We start from the raw sequence: 22,397 nt of genomic DNA on the forward strand, positions 1-22,397 counted from the left end.
GGGTGGCTGGTATTCTTGTAATGTTGTCTATGCAAACACACATATAGACTATGAACAGTACGTACAGACAGAATGAGTACATTAGACACAGGGTGCCACAAGACAGGGGGAAGTACACAGTCACTTTCGTGATGGCATCCAGAAAGTCTTGATAGGGATGTCACTTTAATATCCACATTAAAGGAGGAAGTTCATGCACTCCGTGAAGCAAGCTATGGAATAAAAAATTAATAAATAGATTCATTCATTCAGTCAGTCAGTCATTCACAGCTGAGGATACACAGATAATTAATACATAGTCCATGCCCTGAAGGAAAACAAAGGGAGAACAAGCAGGAAAAAGTCAGGAAATGTTCTTTATCAGATGAACACAAACCCAAGAGAAGACTTTTCTTAATTAGCAATTACTGATAACTTCCCATCTTCACAGCTCACTGTTTATAAGCAATCTGTCAGTTATAAGGGGTAGTATTATTATTAATATTAGTACTTACTCTCTGTCCATAGGGCTTTTTGGGAGAAGTGGGAGGGAGAAAAGAGAGCGAGGACATGGCAGGGAAGATGCATTTTAAATGGAGGTCTGGATTAGAATTCTATCGACAGAAAAACAAAGAAATCAAAACCTCTAAAATAGAGTTTGTGAAAATTTAAAAAGAATCTTCAACATATGAATTAACACTAAACTCACCCACTGATACTTATAGCCTCCCTCAGGCTGCCATACCCATGGCAGTCTACGTAAGGATGGTGTGTTTTGTTTGACTTACATTTCTTTCTCCCCCAGCAGAAACTGCGTGCTGGTCCTCCCTGTTCCCTCTTGTGCTATGCTAACAAAGGCAGGTTTCACCCAGCAGGCTGGATGCAGGTGAAATCTCATCACCTCCTTTCCACATAACACTCCTTACTTGCCTGTGATACAGAAGCAAGACCAGCCGGAGGGGAAGAAGCTGAGGATTCTAGCTACAGAGAGAGCTGGGGATTCAGGCAGTGCCCTCTCCTTGTCACCTGGTGAAATGTCGGGACAGCCTGGGGAAATACAGACCCCAACCCCGTCTGCATTACTGGCCCTTGACACCACTGAACAGAGGAGAGCCTGCTGACCCTTGCAAAGAGGGACAGCCTATTGCTGGCTAGCTACATTCTGCCTTGGAGTCAGGACAGGGCCCTGGCTAGATGCACTTTCGGGTTCCTGGCCTATTCCTTTCTTGCTTTCCTACTGGCTGATAAGTGATTTAGCTCATCGAAAAAACAAAGAAAACCCCCAAACTTTACCCCATTACCACCATTATCACCGAAATGTTCTAATCTCCAAAGAAATCTAGGCTTGAGTTCTTATAAGTATGTCTTATAAGAAATGCTATGGTGAGTCTATGGATTTTTTTTGCTTATGTGGGTCTTCCAAAACAAGTTGCCATCTTTTTTTTTTTTTTTTTTAAAGATTTTATTTATTTATTTGACAGAGAGAGACACAGTGAGAGAGGGAACACAAGCAGGGGGAGTGGGAGAGGAAGAAGCAGGCTTCCCTTGGAGCGGGGAGCCTGATGTGGGGCTCGATCCCAGGACCCTGGGATCATGACCTGAGCCGAAGGCAGATGCTTAACGACTGAGCCACCCAGGCACCCCACAAGTTGCCATCTTTAATATTCTCTACTCAAGCTCAGTTCAAAAGCAGTCTCTATAACTAAAATGAACAAGGAAATCAATTTGACAACAATCAGACTTTTTTCTTTTAATGAATGTATTGAGGCTAAAATAAAACAAAACAAATTAAAAACAAAACAACAATAAAAACCAGCCTCTGCAGGAGAAAGTACATCAGAGAAGGCCCTGCGTATTTCTATTCATTTCATTTGTTAAATGATTATATCCCCCCATTAAAACCAAGCATGGGGAAATGAATGAGGGACAGATGCTGGGGCTGTGAAGGGTTAAAGACCTTTTTCTTCCTCAACAGTATGCTCTGGGGATGTGAGAAGAACCCTGGTCAGTAGACAGATATATTGACTTGTTATTATTTAAAGTTGTTTAACCAGGTAGAGATAAACGAAAGCTTTCAGCAGCTGAACTATCACACAAATCACAATTAAGGTGACATATGTGTTTGGAAGACGTAAAATCAATTCCCGCGAAGATAATGTTTTAGTCTCTATTTGAACTTGAAAACAGAAGTAAATTTTCAGCAGCAACAGCTGGGCTTGTTCCATCCAGGAGGCTCTCTATTAACTGTACAAGAAGGGCCTTTATTACCTCTTCTAATGGTTTTCCTCTATGGTTTTGTCTTCATCAAAAAAGCCAAATTGACTGCCGTGGTGCTGTTTACTGATGTGGTGTTCCCGGCAATGGCAGCTGGGTGCTCACCCACCCCAGTATTTGGACCTCCTGAGGCTCTGTGAGTGCTATTTAATGTTTGTGGAGAGAACAATGGAGCCCTGAGAGCTACTGGTTGGACTGGGTGGGGGAGGCAGGGAGATTAGGCCTCCTTCTTAGCTTCACTCCCTAAGGTAGCCTTCCCTGGGCCTGCCTGGGTGGGAGAGCCTGTGTACAGGAAAGCAATGCATTTATTCATCTAAAATAATCTCTGTATGGGCACCTGGGTGGCTCAGTTGGTTGAGCGACTGCCTTCGGCTCAGGTCATGATCCTGGAGTCCCAGGATCGAGTCCCGCATCGGGCTCCCTGCTCCGCGGGGAGTCTGCTTCTCCCTCTAACCCTCCTCCCTCTCCTGCTCTCTGTCTCTCATTCTCTCTCTCTCAAATAAATAAATAAAATCATAAATAAATAAATAAATAAATAAATAAATAAATAAATAAATAAAAAAAATAATCTCTGTGATTCAATCACCCTTCAAAGTTTCTCTCAGTGGGATGTAACATCTGAGGACTGCACCTCACCACTGAACATTTTAATCATATGAACTAGTGCATATGTTCGTGTGGTCCTCCTAATTCTATACTATGCTCCCAGGAGGCAGGGAGCACATTTAATGCCACTAGATTTTTTTTTTAAGATTTTATTTATTTATTTATTTATTTATTTATTTATTTATTTTTTATTATGTTATGTTAATCCCCATACATAACATCATTAGTTTTAGATGTAGTGTTCCATGATTCATTGTTTGCTTATAACACCCAGTGCTCCATGCAGTACGTGCCCTCTTTAATACCCATCACCAGGTTAACCCATTCCCACCCCCCTTCCCCTCTAGAACCCTCAGTTTGTTTCTCAGAGTCCATAGTCTCTCCTGGTTCATCTCTCCCTCCGATTTCCCTCCCTTCATTTTTTCCTTCCTGCTATCTTCTTCTTCTTCTTCTTTTTTTAACATATAATGCATTATTTGTTTCAGAGGTGCAGGTCTGTGATTCAACAGTCTTACACAATTCACAGCGCTCACCATAGCAAAGATTTTATTTATTTGACACAGAGAGAGACAACAAGAGAGGGAACACAAGCTGGGGGAGTGGAAGAGGGAAAAGCAGGCCTCCCGCTGAGCAGGGCTCGATCCCAGGACCCTGGGATCATGACCTGATCCAAAGGCAGACGCTTAACGACTGAGCCACCCAGGCGCCCCAATGCCACTAGATTTTTGATTGGACTTAGTACAGTGCTGGCACACCGTAGATGCTTTTAAAAGGGGGGCGTGACAGGACGCCTGGGTGGCTAAGTCGGTTGGGCGCCTGCCTTCTGCTCAGGTCATGATTCCAAGCTCCTGGGATCAAGTCACGCATCAGGCTCCCTGAGCCTGCTTTTCCCTCTGCCTGCCGCTCCCCCTGCTTGTGCTCTCTCTCTCTCTGACAAATAAATAAATAAAATCTTAAAAATAAATAAATAAATAAATAAAAGGGGGGCGTGGATATTGGGAATCCACTGGTCCAAAGGCTGAAATCCAATCTACTTCCTCCCTGCATTGCCCCTTTCAGTCTTTATTCATGATAATCCATGAGAAGTGAGGCCAGTTGAATGTCCTATTCCTGTTGAGTTCTCACTGTCCTTTAGTTAAGATACAAAGGTGCTGTGAAAGCTGAATGGAAATGCAGGTGGAGCAAGTGTTGCCCTTTTGGGGTCACGGGGCTTGTCTGTGACTAAGAAGAAAAATCCATTGAGGAAATAGAAGTTTGACTTCCCCTGAGCAGGAGGTAGGGTACAAGGACACTGTGATTCTAGAGTGACAACAGAAGCAGATCAGGGGAGGAAAGATGACCAGTAAAGGACTCGTAGCCAGGGAACCTGGACTCCAGTTCTCTTCCAGGTTCTAAGTAGTTGGGAGACCTAGGACAAGTCATTGGCCTCAGTGTTGTGGATGCTTCATCAGAAAAGTATGAATGGTGGGACCCAAGCTTCTTAAAACATGAACACTTATAAAAATATAAGCTTAGTATTACCATTGAAAACAGGCAAAACAAGCACAAAAAAAAGAAAAAAAATATTACAAGAGACTACCTGTTCTATTCAGGCCTATTTCCTTTTAGACAAGAAGTAGTGTAGGCAAAAAACTTCTTCCCTCTCAATATCTTTTACATCTGTAAGTTCCTTTCCAACCCATGACCACCCCCTACATTAGACACTCATGATCACAAATACGGACCACACAGAGCTCTCTGCCTCCCCGACTTCCTGCCCTACTGGTGCTGATGATTTTTCTTTCACTCTGTCCAGTGTATCGCTGCCAGGTCTCTGCTCACAGGACCATTTTGATCATGTTTTTTCTCAGCTCAAAATCCATAGATGCACTCATTGAATAGATACTGAGTTTACCGTGTGCCAGGCACTCTAGTAGGTGTTTGGGAAATAGCAAACACACAGATGACCTGCTGTCATTGAGTTAGTTTCAGGGAGGATGATGGAGGATAGATGATAGACAGATGAAGAAATGAGGAAAAAGAGACATTTTGACATAGACGTACACATTTATATTTATTTAAAGTCAGTGCTTCCCATATGCCTGAATGGAGTCATATTTGACTCAACAGTCCATATACACTCCATTGTCTATAACCCACTTTCCTAGGTAGTGATTTTTTGTGGATCTCTTTTGTTTTATCCAAACTAGAAAACCAAGAAAAGCTATTTCTTCTTACTTATATGATACAGAATTGTGTACTTGGAGCCTGGAATTAAATTCTTTGCTCAGTTCTTTGCATAATTGACAATTTTTTCCTCTATGTTGCTTTTCCATGACTCTCAGACTTGTGCATGGTTAAGGGTCAGACACACTTCAGCCAACACTACCAGGTGTTTGTTCCTCAATGGGAAAGCGGGAAGGGTCAGGGCTGAAGAGCACAGCCATTTCTAGACCTGATCCTTCGAGCCAGGAGATTGTCTAGGGACCTGGTGCCATTTTTTCCAAGAGATAGAACTTTGATCATGGGAGCTCACAAAGAAGGCTGACTTACAAAAGACAACTGACCTGCTCTTGTGTTCAGTGACAGAACCCAGTGTGTTTCTGGAACATGAAGTCAACCCCGAGAACAGGGAGCAATTTGGTTTTGAAAAGGAAAGAGTATACAGTGTGGAATCGAATGGAGCTGCGTGGGATTCCTAACCCTGCTGATCTCTAGCATTGTGCCTCTGAGCTGCAGTAAGGATAATACATCACTCTTGAGGTTGTTTTGAATATTATATGAATTAGTACACGTGAAAGCTCCCAGCTCCTTGTGTGATTTCAATAAACATATCAGCGTTAGAGGCCTTTGGCCCTCGCTCTGCCTCTCCCTGCCTACCCCTATGCACACTTTGCTACTGTTGTGATGTTATGTACCAGGGATGGGTCTGCTAAAATATCCTTAACCTGTGGACTGCATGGTGTGAAAACAAAAAACATATTCACAAGACGGTACTCTTCGCTTCCCCTGGCACCTTCCACTTCCTGTCTTACTCTCTTCCTCAGCAGTTTCAAGTTCCTTAAGGTAAGAATTAAGAGGAGGGAGGGGGCAGGTTGAGTGGTGCTGAAACTGCCCCCCGGTACAGATCAGCACAGGAAAGAGCAAGGCCGGGACGATTGAGGATTCTGTGAGTAACTCAACAAGGAACTGACGCCAAAGGGGACACATTCAAACAAGCAGACTGACTCAGGTGCTGGAGTCACTGTCACAGGAGATGGAAAATAGCAGACAAGGAGAAGTCACAAATGGGGCTGTCTGTGCTGCCTGCTGCGGCACTGAGACTGGGACCCCGGTTTCATCAAGAGAAGAGCCAGTGCCTTTGGAGCTCAGCCCCTCCGATGAGTCCCTTTTACTGTCCTAGCTGACTCAACCGTGCAGCTCTTTCTCTAATAAGCTGATTCCCCCGAGACCTTTACCCATAAAGAGACAGAAACTGAAGTAATCTGATCTTGTAACCAGAGCAACCGTCCTTGCAAATCCACCGAGCAGGGAACAAGAGCGAGGGTGCAGGAGCAGGATCCATGGGTACTGCCAGCCTGCCTCCTCCCTCAGGGACAACCAACTCAGAGAGCACCCCACACCCTGCAGGACCCAGGCATCAGGGAATGAACAGACGTCCTCTGTGCATCTGCAGTTGGTTTGTTTATGCCCCAGCGACTGCGTGGAGGCATAGGAGAAAGGGGAGAAGGAAGTAGATATTATTTAACACGTAGAAGCTGGACACTTTTCTAGGTACTCTACATGTTTTATTTCATGTGATCTGAACAAAAAATCAGAGAATGTGGTATTTACGCAGAACCATCCCTTACACTTTGCCCTCTAGATTGTCATATGTGGTAGGGGTGCTAAGACGGAGCCAGAGAGTGAATGAAATAAATTCATTTATCAGCTACCTGCCTGTGCCAAGCCCCTACAGGCCAGGAACTTGCCAGCTACTTCCCCACTGCGCCCTCCCTCATACATCTCTCGGTGGTGTCACAGCGTAGGTATTACTAGTGCTACTTTGTAGATGAGGAAACTGAGGCTGCAAGAGATTGTGCTATAAACTCACAGGCACACAACCTGTCTATAGGAGAATCAGGATTTGAACCAAGTTCTTTAGCACTTGCAAGTCTGCTGCCTCACATCAGAGCAGCATATACTTATGGGCGCAAACTCACATGGCTCTGTGTTGACATAGACTGATAGATCCACCTGCTGAATCATGTTGCTGTGAGATGCAGCCAAACACCAATGGCTTTTTGAGAGATGCAGCCTCCCCTGGTCTTAGAAGGGCCTCTCTGGGATCATTGGGAGAAAAACTTGAACAGAGGTAGAATTATATTGATATCCTCGAGTCATTCAAATGGAATGTATTCCTCTTTGTGGTAGCTAACTGATGAGGTTTGGAAACTTAAGCACCTTTCGGAAATTTGTCTGCAAACAAGTGAGGATCAGATAATATGATAACACAAAGAGGACTTGCCTCACTGTAACATAATGGATGAATTGTAATAAAACACGTTCAAACATTCCCAGTGCCCGGCAATTCTCTCATCCTCCAGGGAAGAGTGGTTTGGCCCTTTGCAGTCGACTTGAGAAGGGCCAAATCCCATCTGGGTGGTGGGACAGCTGTGCCATTTCCCCCCTGCCTCGTTTAAATCATCTGTTACTTCCTGGCTGCCTAATCAGAGAACTGCTCTTCTACCCTTCTATCCCAACAAGCAATAAAAACAGTACCTTTGTAAGACAAAATCAAGATACAGAGGAAATGGAGGATGAGAAATGAATTGCAGATGATCCAAGGAGCTAGACTTCCTATGGAATTAAAGTGGAAGGCACAGGAAGGAAATCAGGCATCCCTTGTTGATGATGATGGATATGATTAGATGATTCAGGAACATGCTGATGGTGCTTAAACCTCTCCACCTGGAAGTTCTAAGGATGCTTGAAAACGCATATATCAAAAACTGGTTGGGACATCCTCCTCCTTCTAAGTTTTAGAATCATAGAGTGGTGCTATCTTCCACCCGGTTAGCTAAGTTAGAAACCTGGAATATTCCCCATATTTCACATTCCACATCACCCTATGCATCTAGTCCTTCTCATTTACCCCCTAAAAATCATCCCGGCTTGCCTGTTTCTTCTGAATACTCCTCATGATTTGTCGCCTGAATTATTTAAATTGCCCCTAAAACGTGTCTCCCTTGCCAGTTTGACCAATGCCCATTAATCCACTCTCTGGCACAGTGATCTTTCCAAATTGCAATCTGATCTAGCCACGCTTCTGATGAAATCCTTCTATGTCTCCCCTTTCTCTTTTAGGACAAATTCCAACATCTCATTCTTTCTTGTAAATTTTTTGAGGATCTCAACCCTGCATACCCATTCCACCTTGTCTCCTGTCATTCTGCCTTTGCCCTCACCTCTCTTGAGATAATCTACACATGCAGTTTCTTGACCTTGCTATGCTTCTCATGCCTGCATGGGTTCATCAAGGATGAGCCTCTGCGTCACTCACTTCTTCCCCTTCCCTCCCTTTTCTTAGCTAATTTCTTTTGCTTCTTTATGACTCACTTCTGAAAGTGTTCCTTGAGCCCTAGTGTCTGGTCATGAGCCCTCTACTGGGCACCTCTAGCACTTGAACAGTACCTACTATGTTGTGCTATAGTTTTAAATCCTCCACTGGACTGAGACCTTCTTGAAGATAGACACTCTGTCTCTCCTGTATGTATCCTCAGTACGTGTCAGATATTAGCTATCCAATACACATTTATTAGATTGGAATTTAAATTTTACTCTGTTGTTTTTAAAATTCCTGTGGGATACTACCAAAAATATTCCCACTTTCCAGATTTGCATCCTTGAATAATCTAGACTCAGAGATTTATTTCTCCTTTTTAAACTTCAACAAATAAATAACATATAAATATCCTTTTTTTGAAAGAAGCAAACATATTAAAATTAGATTTTGTAGAAGCTCAGGGAAGTGAAGGCATTGAGGGAAGGCTAAAGAAAAAATCAGAAGAAAAAGGTAATGTTTATTTTGCAACTAATATATACCACGTACTTTGTTAAACATCCTTATCTATTCATATCCAATAAGGTCACAGTCAATCTTCTGAGGTGGATATTATGACCACTGTTTTAATGAAGATAAGACTGAGGTCCACAGAGCGTAAGAAACTGGTCCGAGGCAACATAACTTGTAACTTGTGACATCAGAGTGTAAAGATAAGTTTCCCCAAACTACATTACACTATGTCTCCGAAGAGAAAATACGTGGTTTGAGTACATAAACTAAACAAAAGAAAACATGTCTTACGAGATACAGAAAATAATGAAGAGGCAAAAACTGTAAATGTTCTTACTTGTGAAATAAGAGATGCTGCTAAACATTTAAATGCAAATGAGCCAGGTATTCCATTCTAAATCCTTGAGTTCTAGGCAAGTCTAGTCTAGAGAAACTCAGTTTAGAGGAAACTATTCAGCAACTTCACACTTAATCTCCAACTCTTACTCTTCAAGTCTCTGATATGTCCACACTTCCAGTAATTATTTTCTCTTCCCCTCATCAAAAAGTCTTCTCGAGCTTTGAGATCCAATAGAAGACAGTATGTTTGATGATCCCACGTGGAAATGAACTTTTATATTCTAACCAGAGTTGACATTCTAGGTACTATGTCTCCCTCTCTGGGACATTTTGTGTCAACTTTACAATTCAGTAGTGTGGTCCTTTGGACATTTACAGTTGAACTCCTTTCATGGTACTCATTCATCCAACAGATATCATTCACACTGTCAATAAATACTTGAACACTGAATGTGCCCTGGTCCTGGTACCCCATTTATTTTCATAGCAATAGTCTGTTCACCATATCCACTGCCTATATTAGCTGTCTATCTTCCAGCTTTTCATCCCTAGGGGATAAAAGTAGCTTCCTAATCATTTCCCAATATTTGCTTCCACTACATTCATTTTCTCATATCTGTATCATAATACTTGCAAAATTATACTGTAATTTTCTTTTTATATAGCTGTTTTCACATCTTAGATTTGAGCTCCTTAAGGGGAGTTCCTCACTAAATGCAATGCATGAACAAATGAATAAATGGAAAAAAATTAAGAAAAAAAAAGGATTTTCTACTGATCAAATGAACATGTTCCATGAAAGTAGTATCATTTGTAGTTTGAAGGTTTTGGCTTCCAAAACTGATCATAAGATTTGGTACCAATTAACACCCCCTTCCAAATTTTCATCAAAATAATTTATCCAACAGAAAATCAAAGAGAAAAGAAGGCATAGTTGCCAGTTGAGGTCTCTCCTGTTTGTTTCTTCAGCCATTTGTTTTGTTCATTGAAAGACTGCATTCCCAGTGTTAGAAAATTAAACATCGACATATGCTCATCTGGGTGTTTCCACTCTGCTCCCAATTCTCCATTCTTTTCTTACTGTAACACAACCTGATTGATAGGGAAAAAGTATGCCCTTAATATATTTCCTAAAGCCCTTCTCTCTATATATGTTTTTAATAGGGTGTATTTTTGGTGAAGATAACAAAAACGTATCCAATCATTTAGCTGCCATTCTTAAGAATACCTAGATAGAGCCTCCCTTGCCGAATGAAGAGATAACAGCAAAGATTTTCATTACCTTGAAGTGGCTTGGTAAATAGGTATTTCTGCCAAAGGCTAGTTGGAGGATGCTTGGTGGATGGATTGACAGGTAAGGGAAAGATAGATGGTTTAAATAAATAGATGGGGACAGTAATATGATGGAAGTGCATGAGAATATAGATAGAATAAAGGTTAGATAAATGGGGAAATAATATGTGAATGAAGAGGTGAGTGGTTTGCTAATGGAAGAATAAATTGGTACACAGAAGACTGATGGAGCTGAGTGGCCAGATGGAATGAAAGACCAATGAATGTCTATGCCAGCAGGAGAGCCAATAGATGGGTAAATGCTGTGGTATGAACAGAAGCAGGAGACTGTCAGGTGTGGATGAGAAGAGGATGATTAAAAAGAAGAAGAAAAAGGAGGCAGTAAAGGGGAGCACTAAAGGTATTAAGATGATAAGGGGAACTGGAATTTGTTTCCCTGATAAGTTATAATTTTACAATGAGTCTGAGGAAACTGGAAACTCTCAATCATTGGTACCACCATTTCCTTGGTATTTTAATTTATGAAGAACATGACCTAGTCTATCGAGTTCTCTGTGTTCCATCCCCTGTGGCGGAGACTGAGTTTTAAAAGTTTGGAAATGAGCCCTTGTCTACCTAGGAACCCAATAAGAAATAAGCCTCATAAATCTAGCTCAGGGTCTTGGCCAGAGGAGATAGCCATGCTGTAAAGTCAACTGAAGAATTTCAACTCACTTTCTGCTGAATTCCAAAACTATTAATTAACCTTTGGCCATAGGCCTTATTTGGGGGTAGTCGTGATAAATCCAGTTGTTGAAAGAGAAACAAAAACTGCCCTGAGAATTTTGAACTAGAACTTACCATCACGTATAAATTCAAAATTGATGCAGATGAGGAATCAAAGAGAAGCAAGGTCAAGTGTCCAGTCCAACATCATATATTTAGTTAATGGCCAAACTAGGAAGGGTTAGCTGATGTATAAAGATGAGCTAGCTAAGTTGTAAGAAACAGGTTAATATCCATTCCCTCAGAAAAGCAGATGGGCGTGTGATGAAGGTAGAGGTGTTGGAGTTTTCTTGAAAGAGAAGTCTGTTTCAGAAAAGGCAATCAGAGGAAGGGAACTTCTTCTCCAGGTCACTTTCTTAGGCTATTTCCCATATGTTTACAATAATAAACCTAAGATGGAGAGACAATCCAATGAAATACACTTTTAATAATAAATGTATAGCATAGTCACCATATTTTCTCATACTTACTCTTGTCAAAATGTTTCTTAATTCAGTGGATTCAAACCACAGGAACTGTTAAGGAGTGTCCAAACTGAGCAGAATCTGGTAATTATTTTTCTGAAACTTCTTTTCTGATTTCATTTTAGCTTAGGTCAATAAATAATTTAGACTTTGAGGCTGCAGCTACATTTTATATTACTTGTAAATGGCATAGATATTAGATATATAGGTATAATATGGAAAATACCTAGAATGCCTTCTACTCTGTGTGTGTGTGTGTGTGTGAGAGAGAGAGAGAGAGAGAGTTGGGCGGCTACTCAGTTTTCTGACTACATCACTCCCCAAAGCCTATACACACATATGAGAGAAGCATATGGGAAAAGCATAGCCTGCTTTTCTCTCAGTAAGATGTCCTAATAAACAGCCCCCCAAAAGTTACAAATTTCTTCGAACTTTATTGATACACTGCACAATCACAACCATCTCGTATTCATCCTGAATTAGAAAAGGTTACAACTACAATGTAACATGCACAAAATTCAGGTAGTATATTCACCCTTAATACAATTATTGACAGAAACCAAGTCTTCATTGATTTTTGAAGGAAAAAATAAGAAAGAAAATAAAAGAAAAAGAACTCTAGAAGTTATACTCTTGTATCATGTGATAATTTTTTAAAGCATTTTAACATAGATTTATTTCAAGGATAATTGTGAGAATGGGCACACCCATCGTCTGACACAGCTATAATGGCACCATTGATAAGTCATAATTTTTTTTAATCTAGAGGACTCTGAAATTGACAGATACATTTTCGTACACCCACACATTCCTCACAACTGCACTTTACATGTCACAAAAGTTTTTGAATGATTAAAAATGCTCCCTTTAACTAACACAAGGGCAGCTATTACTTATCATTGCTATTATTGATATCCTTATAAATCTGCCAATAACGTAGAATGTGGCCCTAGAAGGATAGTAGAGGGTTCACAATCTTTCTTTCTCCACTCAGTGGCGTGGAACAACTGTATGCCTTTAAAAGGGCACCATTGAAAGAAACAAAAAGGAAGCTATTTCAAAATACTGGAAATGAGGTTTAGCTGCTTACTTTCAGGATGAAGACAATGGCGCCTAATTAAATCCACTCCACATTCCTTTGGACTCTGAGGATCCTGCACCTGAAGGCTAAATTGCATTGGTTCAGCTCTGTCTTTCTGCCCCATCTTTTAATTGCAACCTATTTCTTCCTCCTTTCATTTACTTCTCTTCTCTAAGTAAGAAATGAGGGAAATGAGACTGGCATTTCTATTTGTTTGCTTTTAGTGATCATTAGTAGTTCTCATCCTATGGTATCTTTTGAAAATGTTGCTTTCCTAGTTACACACCTGTGAAGTTTTACTGCGACTGCTCAAACTTATTTGTCTTAAAATCAAAAGGGAATCTTTGGATAGCAGAAGAGGAGATTGGGTGTAAGTTTCTAAGAATAGAGCCTGTGTGAAACAAAAAGAAAACATTCTCACAATTGGAGAAAAAGATAAAAAAGTGAATTTGCCAACGGGAAGAATTTTATGCCCCTTCCCCAATTCCAAAGAGATTAAACTTTACTTTAAAAAAAATTTGAGGGGACGCCTGGGTGGCTCAGTCATTAAGCGTCTGCCTTCAGCTAGGGTCATGATCCCAGGGTCCTGGGATCCAGCCCCGCCTCGGGCTCCCTACTCAGCAGGAAGCCTGCTTCTCCCTCTCCTGCTCCCCCTGCTTGTATTCCTGCTCTCACTGTCTCTCTGTCAAATAAATAAATAAAATCTTAAAAAAATAAAAATTAAAAATTTTTGAGGGGGTAGATGGGGAGGGGAGGTAGGCTGGTTCCAGGTGAGGACTCAGGGTCAAATTGGAAAAGATGACCCCACACCCATATCCCACTTCAACTTCAGCCATTACTCCCCTCCTTCTACCGATGGGGCTTATGACATCCATACACAACTACAGAGGAGCAAATAACTTCCTTTGGCACTAGAAGTGCCAACCACAACTAGAGCTTTCCATTTATATCCACTCCTGATGCAATGGCAGTGATAAGCTTTCTTTGAGATTGACTGCTCACTTTGAGGTTCTCTGCTTTTTTCACAAAAAGAGTCCTTCCAACATAAGTAGAACATGCTAGCACCTCCATGTTGAGAGCAAGTTGACTGGATCCATGCAGAAAGAGGACCTTACATTTAGCCTCAGCTGTGAAGTTTCTGGAGTCCCAAAGCATACTTCCCACCCAGGTTTTGAGAAGGAGCTGCCCAACCTGTGGAATGTATCAACTAGTATGAGGCACAGCTTTCAGGGGACAAAGACTAAGCCCTCTTTTTGATACAAAGCCTTACCTTTCCTTCTGTTCCACCGAGCACAATTGCAGCAGAACAGACGTATACAAGGCCCTCTGCATAACATACGTGCGTGTTTTGACCACTGCTCACTTATACGTCCCCTCTCCCCCAGTTAAAACAAGAATAGGAAAAATTAAACACACTTGCTTAGACTTGCAGATGACTGTATCAGGCACTTGACATTAAACCACCAAAAAACAAGCTTGGCCAGAGCCTTAACACTAGCATTTTCATTGGCATTACTTTGGTGGAAATACATATTAATTGTGTTTTGGGAAGGGGGAAGGTTTCAGAGTAACTACGTGGTTGCATTTCTCTCACCTAATCTCCTGATAAGCCTTAGTTGGTTTCCTTCCCATGTGGAAAGCCTATGAAGAGTCATAGGTTGTTCAGAGTTTTGCTTATCTTCTTTATAGCCCCGGCCCCTATCCCTTATCATTGGCACCTCGAAAAAAATCTATCCAGCAGGCTTTGTCCATCTACCCTCCACGGGAGATTGAAAAAGCATGTGAGTGTGGAGATTGTCTTTAGTAAGCATTTGATGTTCTAAGTGCTTCAAACGTTGGGCGACGGCTACTCCTCTATGGAGCCATCCCCACGAAAGCAACCCAGACAACACAGAAGCTGGAGCACGTCTAAAGAGCTGAAGAGCCGTTTTCTTTCCTAGTGCCCAGTTTCCTTGGGTCTTATTTACTTGGTTTTCTTGATCCCAGACAGATGAGAATTGACTGTAGGATTTTTTCCCCTCTGAAACCTGTCTGGAATAGGCAATCACCAGAAATGTTTCCTGACATCCAGTGGAAGAAGGCAGCGCAGAGTTCCATAGTTACACTGAGACCCAGCCTTATTATTGTATTCAACCAGTTCTGGTGATCTTCCTGGTCAAATAAGGATGGGTCCCTTCCTCTAGAACAAGTCTTGGCATGAAGAACACGTAGAGCTTGTCCACTTCAAGCGCTGTGTTCTCCAAGACCATCCACTTCCCAGAGCCTCCACATTTATTTTACTCCAAAGTAACACATTTATTATCAGTAGAACACTCAAATGACACACTGAATTCCCATACAATGTCTGACACCAACCCGACTCCAGGTGCTGAACGTGATGACAGATCTGAAACATTGATGTCTGACCTTTAATTCTGACTTTGCGTCTGCTCCTGATTGTCCCTGGAACTTGGAATCAATACACTGCTTTTGGCACGTCATTTATGTTCCAGAATCTGGCTCCTGGCAGCTCACTAGGAAATGCAGATGTCTGTTTACAGCTGGCAAATGTAATATTAATTCCACTTGTACCAGCTCCAACTTTTATGAAAGTGCCTAGCTTTTTGTATGCCAAGACTGCCTACCTTTGAATTTGTGTATCTATTTATGCATGTATATATATCTAAGAATATATTCCCCGTCTGTGTATGTCATGTTCATGTGCCATTATGGACAAAACAAAGAAGCCATTTATATTGGAGGAAGAAGATCAATTAAGCATTTAGAGAACGGAGCTCTATAAAGCTCGTATTTATTTAGACTGTGGACCTGAAAGTTTTCCAACTGAGGCAGGGCAGGTCTGTGAGACAGTCACCATTGATGCTTTTTCTCATCCTCTCAGTAGGTCAGTCCTTGTGGTACAGGTAAAGAGGGGCACAACTTTGCATGGTTTTCAATGCCGTTCTCTCAGATTATAGGCACCCTTGCTGTCTGAGTCCTTCTTGTCCCAGGAGATGAGGCAAAAAAGTCCAGTCAGCTCTTATTTGTCTGCTGGATCTGATTTGAACATGGAACATTGAGGACATTCTTCCCCAGAGCCACTGGAGAAGCGGCCTATATCAGAGGAAATTGTGTGTCATTTACACATTCTCCTCCTGTTTGCAGTGTTGTGTTAATCAAGTGCTTGGAAATTAAGTCAGTTGCTCAAGTGCCCTCAGCTCAGAAGAGCTTCCTGAAACAAATACCAGAGTTGTCAACACACCCGCCATGTAATTGGCTTCCATCAGCTTTATACTGGATAGTTTTCAAACAGATTAAACCAAAACTGGAACAGGGAGGAGACAATAGCTGAAGTCATTGCACTCAGACAGGTGGACTGCTCTCGTCACACTACAGGGACAGATATGTGTTTTCTCTCTATGTTCTTGCTATTAAGAAAAGCCAGCCGTGGAGTAAGTCCCATGGGTTCCCGACATACACTCTCTTGAAAGGCTGAGAGAAACATGAAGCTTGCCACCTTGGTCCTTCAAGTGTGAAAGGAAAAAAAAAAAAAAAGAGCCCACAGTATTGATCAAGGCTTTTCCAGGGCTGATATGCTTCCCAAGAAGATGCTTTTGGAAACACAGTCTCTTCTGGGAATAGTGAGTGACTGATCCTTAGATTGCTACTTTGGTCCATCTGTTAACTACTTTGGATGGATAGGATACCACATTCCAAAGAGTCCTTGACATATTGCTTTTCTATATTGTTAGCCTGTGAGACCACTGGCTTTCATAAGAAAGTCGATAGGTATTTTTGAAGATGCCAATGTCTGCTGAAGGTAGAGTAGAAATGAATACAATGGAATAGACATGATATGATTAGAAATTAATATGGTGATGAATTGATAGTATTAGGGAAAGAAATAGAAAGAAGTGTTAGATAATTACATTGATAGATTGATAAACAGTAAATAGATTGCTACAGAGGAAAATGGGTGGGTAGATAATTGGAGGGAGAGATAAATCAAACAATTGAGTAGATGGATAACCGTATAATTGCTTCAATAGCTTGATAAACCCTAAATAATCAGCCATCTATGGATCATTCTTTTTTTTTTTTTATGAGTTAGACAACATTTTTTAAAGAGTACTATCCTCAAAGTGCTTCCCCCTTTTTTGGTCAAGTGACTTCTAAACTTTTACTTTTGGGTTGTGTGCATAGCCCCAAACCTTTAATCCCTATAGCTGATGGAGAAAGCTAATAGGGCAGAGTGGCTAGAGAAGGAGATAAGAAAAAAAAAAAAAAAATATATATATATATATATAGATGGATATGGGTATATTGAGATATCTTCCCAGAAAGAAAGGATGTGAACCCGAATGTAATTAGATAATAATAAGCATGGAGGGAGGGATATGTACATTATAATAAGGAAAATGGCCCAATGCTTAAAAGACACAGATAATAGGACACTTGGATATAACTCTTGCTGTGCACTACATTATAAGTCAAGTTGTGTCTTCAGGGTGTTTATCATGAGGCACGTTTTTGCCCAAATGGAGCTTATGGTTTGGTGTGTGGGGGGAAGGGAGGCTGGTAGTGAGGATGATGAGGAGAGGAGCAGAGGAAAGGGAAAGGCCAAGGTAGCAGGGACAGATTCCATTTTTGGACACACCAGTGAATGATTATCCTACACATGGTAGAACTTTGCCCACCCCTCCTCCCAACCCCACTCATTCAAACTGGAGAAAAAAAATCAAATAAATCAACCCCCCCGCAAAAAAAAAATCAAGAAGAACAACAGAAACAAACAAACAAAAAGCCCAAACTGGTTTGCCCTCCGCAGTGTAGATTAAAGTCTGTGATATGGAGAAGCAGGCGTTGCTCAGAGGACCTATGATTTCTTATCAAAACTTGATGAAGAAGTGGGCAAAGAGGGTCCCTGATAGCCAGAGACAAGCCAGTGCTCTAGAAGCCGAGTTTACACCATCAATGACTGCTCCAGGCCCTGTGTAGGGGAAAGAGAGACAGATCCATTAGCATGCACCCAAAGGGTACCATACTTATTCCCTGATAAGCATATATATATATATATATATATATATATACATGCTTCTCTGTGAGCATCCCCCCATCTCCCACGTCCCACCATTGATCCTTCCAAATCAGGACAAATGGAAAACATTTAGTGGGAGTATTTAGAAACCCAAAAGGGCAACTCACTGAAGTACCTTAACCACTATAGCCTGCTCTCAAAGGGTTTAAAAAATAAAAGGGGTAGAGGAGGGCCTCTCTGAAGGCTGGAAAGAAGACTCTGTGTTCTGTTCAAATTGACACCTAATGGTGTGGCCTGATGGACTTCTCCCTCTACCCTTTCTTCTGGTCTCTCTGGCACTTTACATGCCCTAGTGAGTCACCCATGCTCCACTGTAAAACAAGACCATCGAGTCACAAGTGTTGCTCCTTTCACTTCCCTTGCCACCCTCAAGAAGACAAATCACATGAAGTGGGATTGCCCTAGCCTGTTCTAAGGACCCAGAGCATGTGTATCAGGGTCTAATTCACCTCTGAATTCCTCCATCACCTTTATTTGCAAGCCATAAGAATTTGGAGTCATAAGCAAGACCAGCAGCTAGCAAGCAGAGAATATTCCAGGGAATGTGGAATTAAATATAAGACAGGGGTTAAGAAGTCATCCAGAGGTATTCCTGTAGAGCCAGTGAGAAAGAAAAGGAGCTGCAGACAAGACAAGCATGCCTCTTTTGGCCTCTTAAGCCAGGACTTCCTTTGCTTTCAGAAGTGAATAGGCTTATTGGAAATAAGCATGATTACTTTAAGAAGCATAGTTGGTGCAGGGTCTCCTCAAAACAGAACCGTAGTCATTTGGCTGGCTTGTCAGTGTGATAGTGTGGATCCCTGCCTTGCCTAGGAAGAGGCTGGTGCTAACCTTTTGCTTGGGGAAGTATAGGCCTCTCACTTCAGCAATGAGCATGTAACTGTTCCAAGTCCAGGGATTTCCATATGGATACTTTTTCTTCCTCTGGTTTCCAATGTACACAATTCTCCTATTGACTAAAGATTCACATTTACTTTCTGGCTTGAGAGTCTGGCTCATACTGCTGTGCATTTTTGTTATAGAGTATTCACAGACAAGGGCAGGATCCAGGCATGAGCCAAGTGCTATCATCCCCATGAAGGTTCCATACACATTTACGAAAAGTAGCCTGACTCTGGGGCCTCCATCAGTCAAGACATATATCTTAAAGAACCATACTGGCCTACAGAATGTACTGAGTTGAAAAATGCCCAAGTTGGAGCTCAAAATAATTCTCTATATTATTTTCTTCAAAAGATAAATGATATAGATGTTTTAACGAGTTTATAAAGAAATGAACAATGCAGATTTGTTAGACATATATGTTTCTATAAAAGACATATATGTTTCTATATCTATCTATAGACAGATACTTTTATAGAAACATGTTTAACGAATCTGCATCACTCATTTCTTTATAAACTCATTAAAACATCTAAATCATTTATCTTTTGAAGAAGATAGAGAGGACTTACATTAAACTAGTTATATGTATGTGTGTGTCTTTGTCTAATTCATGATGCTGACATTAACTTAAGAAACAACTGAAGACCTAATAAGCTCCACTCTAGAGAGACAGAGAGCTTTAGTGTAGGAATCACTTTATTCCAAGTTCTACTAGTGTATTTAAGCGTTGCTTTGGATGTCATGCTACCAGCACAAGGTTGGATATAGCTAAAACAAAGCAGAAAAAAGCAGTATATGAGGAAGGCAAAGCATGAACGGTGAGGTACAGAGAGAGAAGGAGGCAGAATCATAAAGAGAAATGAGTATTTCTGGTGCTGTGTGGCAGTTGCAATAAGATGTTCATTACTGATCAGGCAGAGGGTTTATAACCACAGTTAAACTTCAGTTGAGTGTTCCACAGAATGGAAACCGTGAGGGTGACTTAGCAGACATAAAGCCTGCTCAGCTTGCTTAGGATGGTAACATGTATTTACATTGTGCTCTCTGTGTGGCAAGTGTGATTCTAAATGCTAAACAAATATTAGCTCATTTAATCTTCACAAAATGCTACGTGCTATGCACTAGCCATGGCATTCCCATTTTATAAATGGAGAAACTAAAGAACAGAGCAGTTAAGTACTCTGTTATGGTCACCCAACTTATACACAGGGCTGGATTAGAACAGAGTCACTCTGTCTATAAAGTCTGTACCCTGGATTGTTACAACTCGACTTCCTTTCTGTGGAAAATGACCCCTTGTGCATGTTTTCCAAGGACCACAGCAATACATAGTGAGAGGAATAACTGGCTAGGAATCTGGAGACCCAGTTTCTCTATGTGATTCTGCTGCTCCCTAGCTGACTGGCACCCCCTCTCTGGCCTTCGCTCTCCCATCTACAAAAGGAGAAGAGGTGGGATTGATGACCTAAGGCCTTTCTCCTATTAGCATTTTGAGTTATTGTATGAATGGAGACTCTACATCTGGTGCTAGAAGGGACAGCTGGTGAGCAGCCAGATGGCCCTTTCCAGTTGGTACAAAACCATCACCACTCTGGGTTTTTGCACCTCAGCGTGTCATCTCCTAAGAGAACAAGAGGCCACCAAACATTCTTGGGCCCCCAGATTTTCTTTTCTGTGGTCACGTTCTCTATGCAGCTTCAAGAAGTTTATTCTTCAGCAGGTTTGAGGAGATCTGCTTAAACGTATCAGAAAATATGGCAATTTAATCCCAAAGTGCTTTTAGTCAGTCAATCTATGAGCAATGGCTGAGCTAGTCTGACCAATGAGTTAGTCTAATCCAATATAACAGAGATTAAAATTAGCATCACTTTCCTCATATGGATCCTGCACACATTTGAGATTTGGCAGCTGGGCTAAATGCCAGGACAGCAACGGACCTATAGGAAGGCTCTTGGATTTTGTTCAGAGCAGGAAATGAGACTCACATCTGTGTACCACTCTCTAAGTTGGAGGAATGTGCGATAAAAGCCATCAGCTATGAACTGATTTTTTAATTACATCATTGCAGTAACCCTGATTCTACTATTAATGAGGAAAATAAAGCATTTAGTTTGTGTCTCTCCCTTAGGGTTTCTGTATGGTAAGGTCACTCACCTGATTAGTCATGTGCTTCTTTGTGCTTTAATATAGATTACCACTGCTCAGCTAATTGGTGTGGTTCCATGAATACTCAGGGCTCACTTTTGGTCCCTTAGTCTGGTAGGAGGCTTTTGCAAATGTTACCTCAATGAATCTGTTAAGGGAAGGGCATGCTACTGGAGGAACACTTCCCCTGAGCTGAGCAGTGGTAGTACTAAAGCTTGAACACACATCCTCATATGTCAAGTTGACTATGGTTTTCCTATACCTTGGTTTCTTCAGGTAACAACAGCTACATTGACTTCTCCAAGTGCTTGGTACCCAAGATAATACTAGCTTTAATTTCAATAAACATGGTCAGGAATTCAAGTGGTGCTTTCCTCCTCCTTCTCCTTCTCCTCCTCTTACTTTTCCTCCTCCACATCCTTCTTGGTGGAAATAGGGAGAAAGTTAGTTCTTATTTCGAACTTAGAATCCAGGATTAGGAAACATGAAGTGAATTTTCAATTGTGTGTTCTACTACAGAAAACTAACCCTGAAATGTATCTGGATGAAGGACAAGGGTTGGAAGGAAATATGGGACCGAACATCTAAGGAGCAGTGTCCCTGAATGAACAGGTAGAGTAGACATCTTCTATGAACATTAGGAAAGGTTTTGGATGCATCTGTACCCCTTGGCTTTGCTCTGTTGTCTTTGCAGCCCTAAACATCCTTTGGGGTAAAGTCAATGACCACTGTAAAAGTGTACTAATCCTGGCAACTTTGGAATCAGACCAATATGGGTTTAAATCCTGACTCTGTGGTGTACCAGCTGTGATCTCATACAAGGTACTTTCAGTTGTCTTACTGAAAATAGAGGTAATAATACCGAGTTTACAGGATAAAGAGTCAGAGTGATTAGTACAGTACCTGGTACAATATAGTCATGTGATCATGGGAACCACCACTGTGGAGCTTCCACACACCCCACCTTCCACGTCTTAGTTGAAGCTAATATTGGCTTATTTCAATCCTTCCCAAATATGTTGAACCTGAGGTGAGGTTTTGCTGGTGACAGAGTGAGGAGATGAGGTCATGAGATAGGGGGTCTGTTGCTGAGAGAGGCTGTTGGCCGTGAAGTGAGCTTGGGAAGACATGGGTCATTGAGCAGAGTGAGGGAAGATGTCCAAAGCTAGGTTCCATGCAAGGTCCGAGGGCAAAGGATCAGTCTTGCAAGGGTAAGGGACCCCACACTAGCCTCAGAAAGCCACTGCCATTCACTCAGCAAGTATTGATTGGGAAGCTGCTGTGAGCCACTCTCTGTTTTCAGGCAGACACAATCTCTGCTTTCACAGAGCTTATACTTTAATAGGACCAGGAATAGCATTTCTTCTACTCTAAATCAGTCAACAAACAATTGAAAGAAGGAAGGAAAGAAGGAAGGAAGGAAGGAAGGAAGGAAGGAAGGAAGGAAGGAAGGAA

General features: G+C 41.5%; 1 protein-coding gene across 1 annotated transcript in view; it reads right to left on the reverse strand.

Moving 5' to 3' along the window:
* Positions 1-17,565: 17,565 nt before the first annotated feature.
* Positions 17,566-22,397, reverse strand: part of OPCML (opioid binding protein/cell adhesion molecule like) — a 490,752-nt gene continuing 485,920 nt past the window's right edge. The window contains exon 7 of the mRNA XM_035009317.1: positions 17,566-17,804. Within this exon, the coding sequence (XP_034865208.1) occupies positions 17,704-17,804 (101 nt within the window). The 3' untranslated portion in view covers positions 17,566-17,703. The remainder of the gene's footprint in view (positions 17,805-22,397) is intronic.

The sequence above is a fragment of the Mirounga leonina genome, unplaced genomic scaffold (genome assembly GCF_011800145.1).
Source record: "Mirounga leonina isolate KUSES-001 unplaced genomic scaffold, KU_Mleo_1.0 Mir_153, whole genome shotgun sequence".
NCBI classification, from domain to species: Eukaryota; Metazoa; Chordata; class Mammalia; order Carnivora; family Phocidae; genus Mirounga; species Mirounga leonina.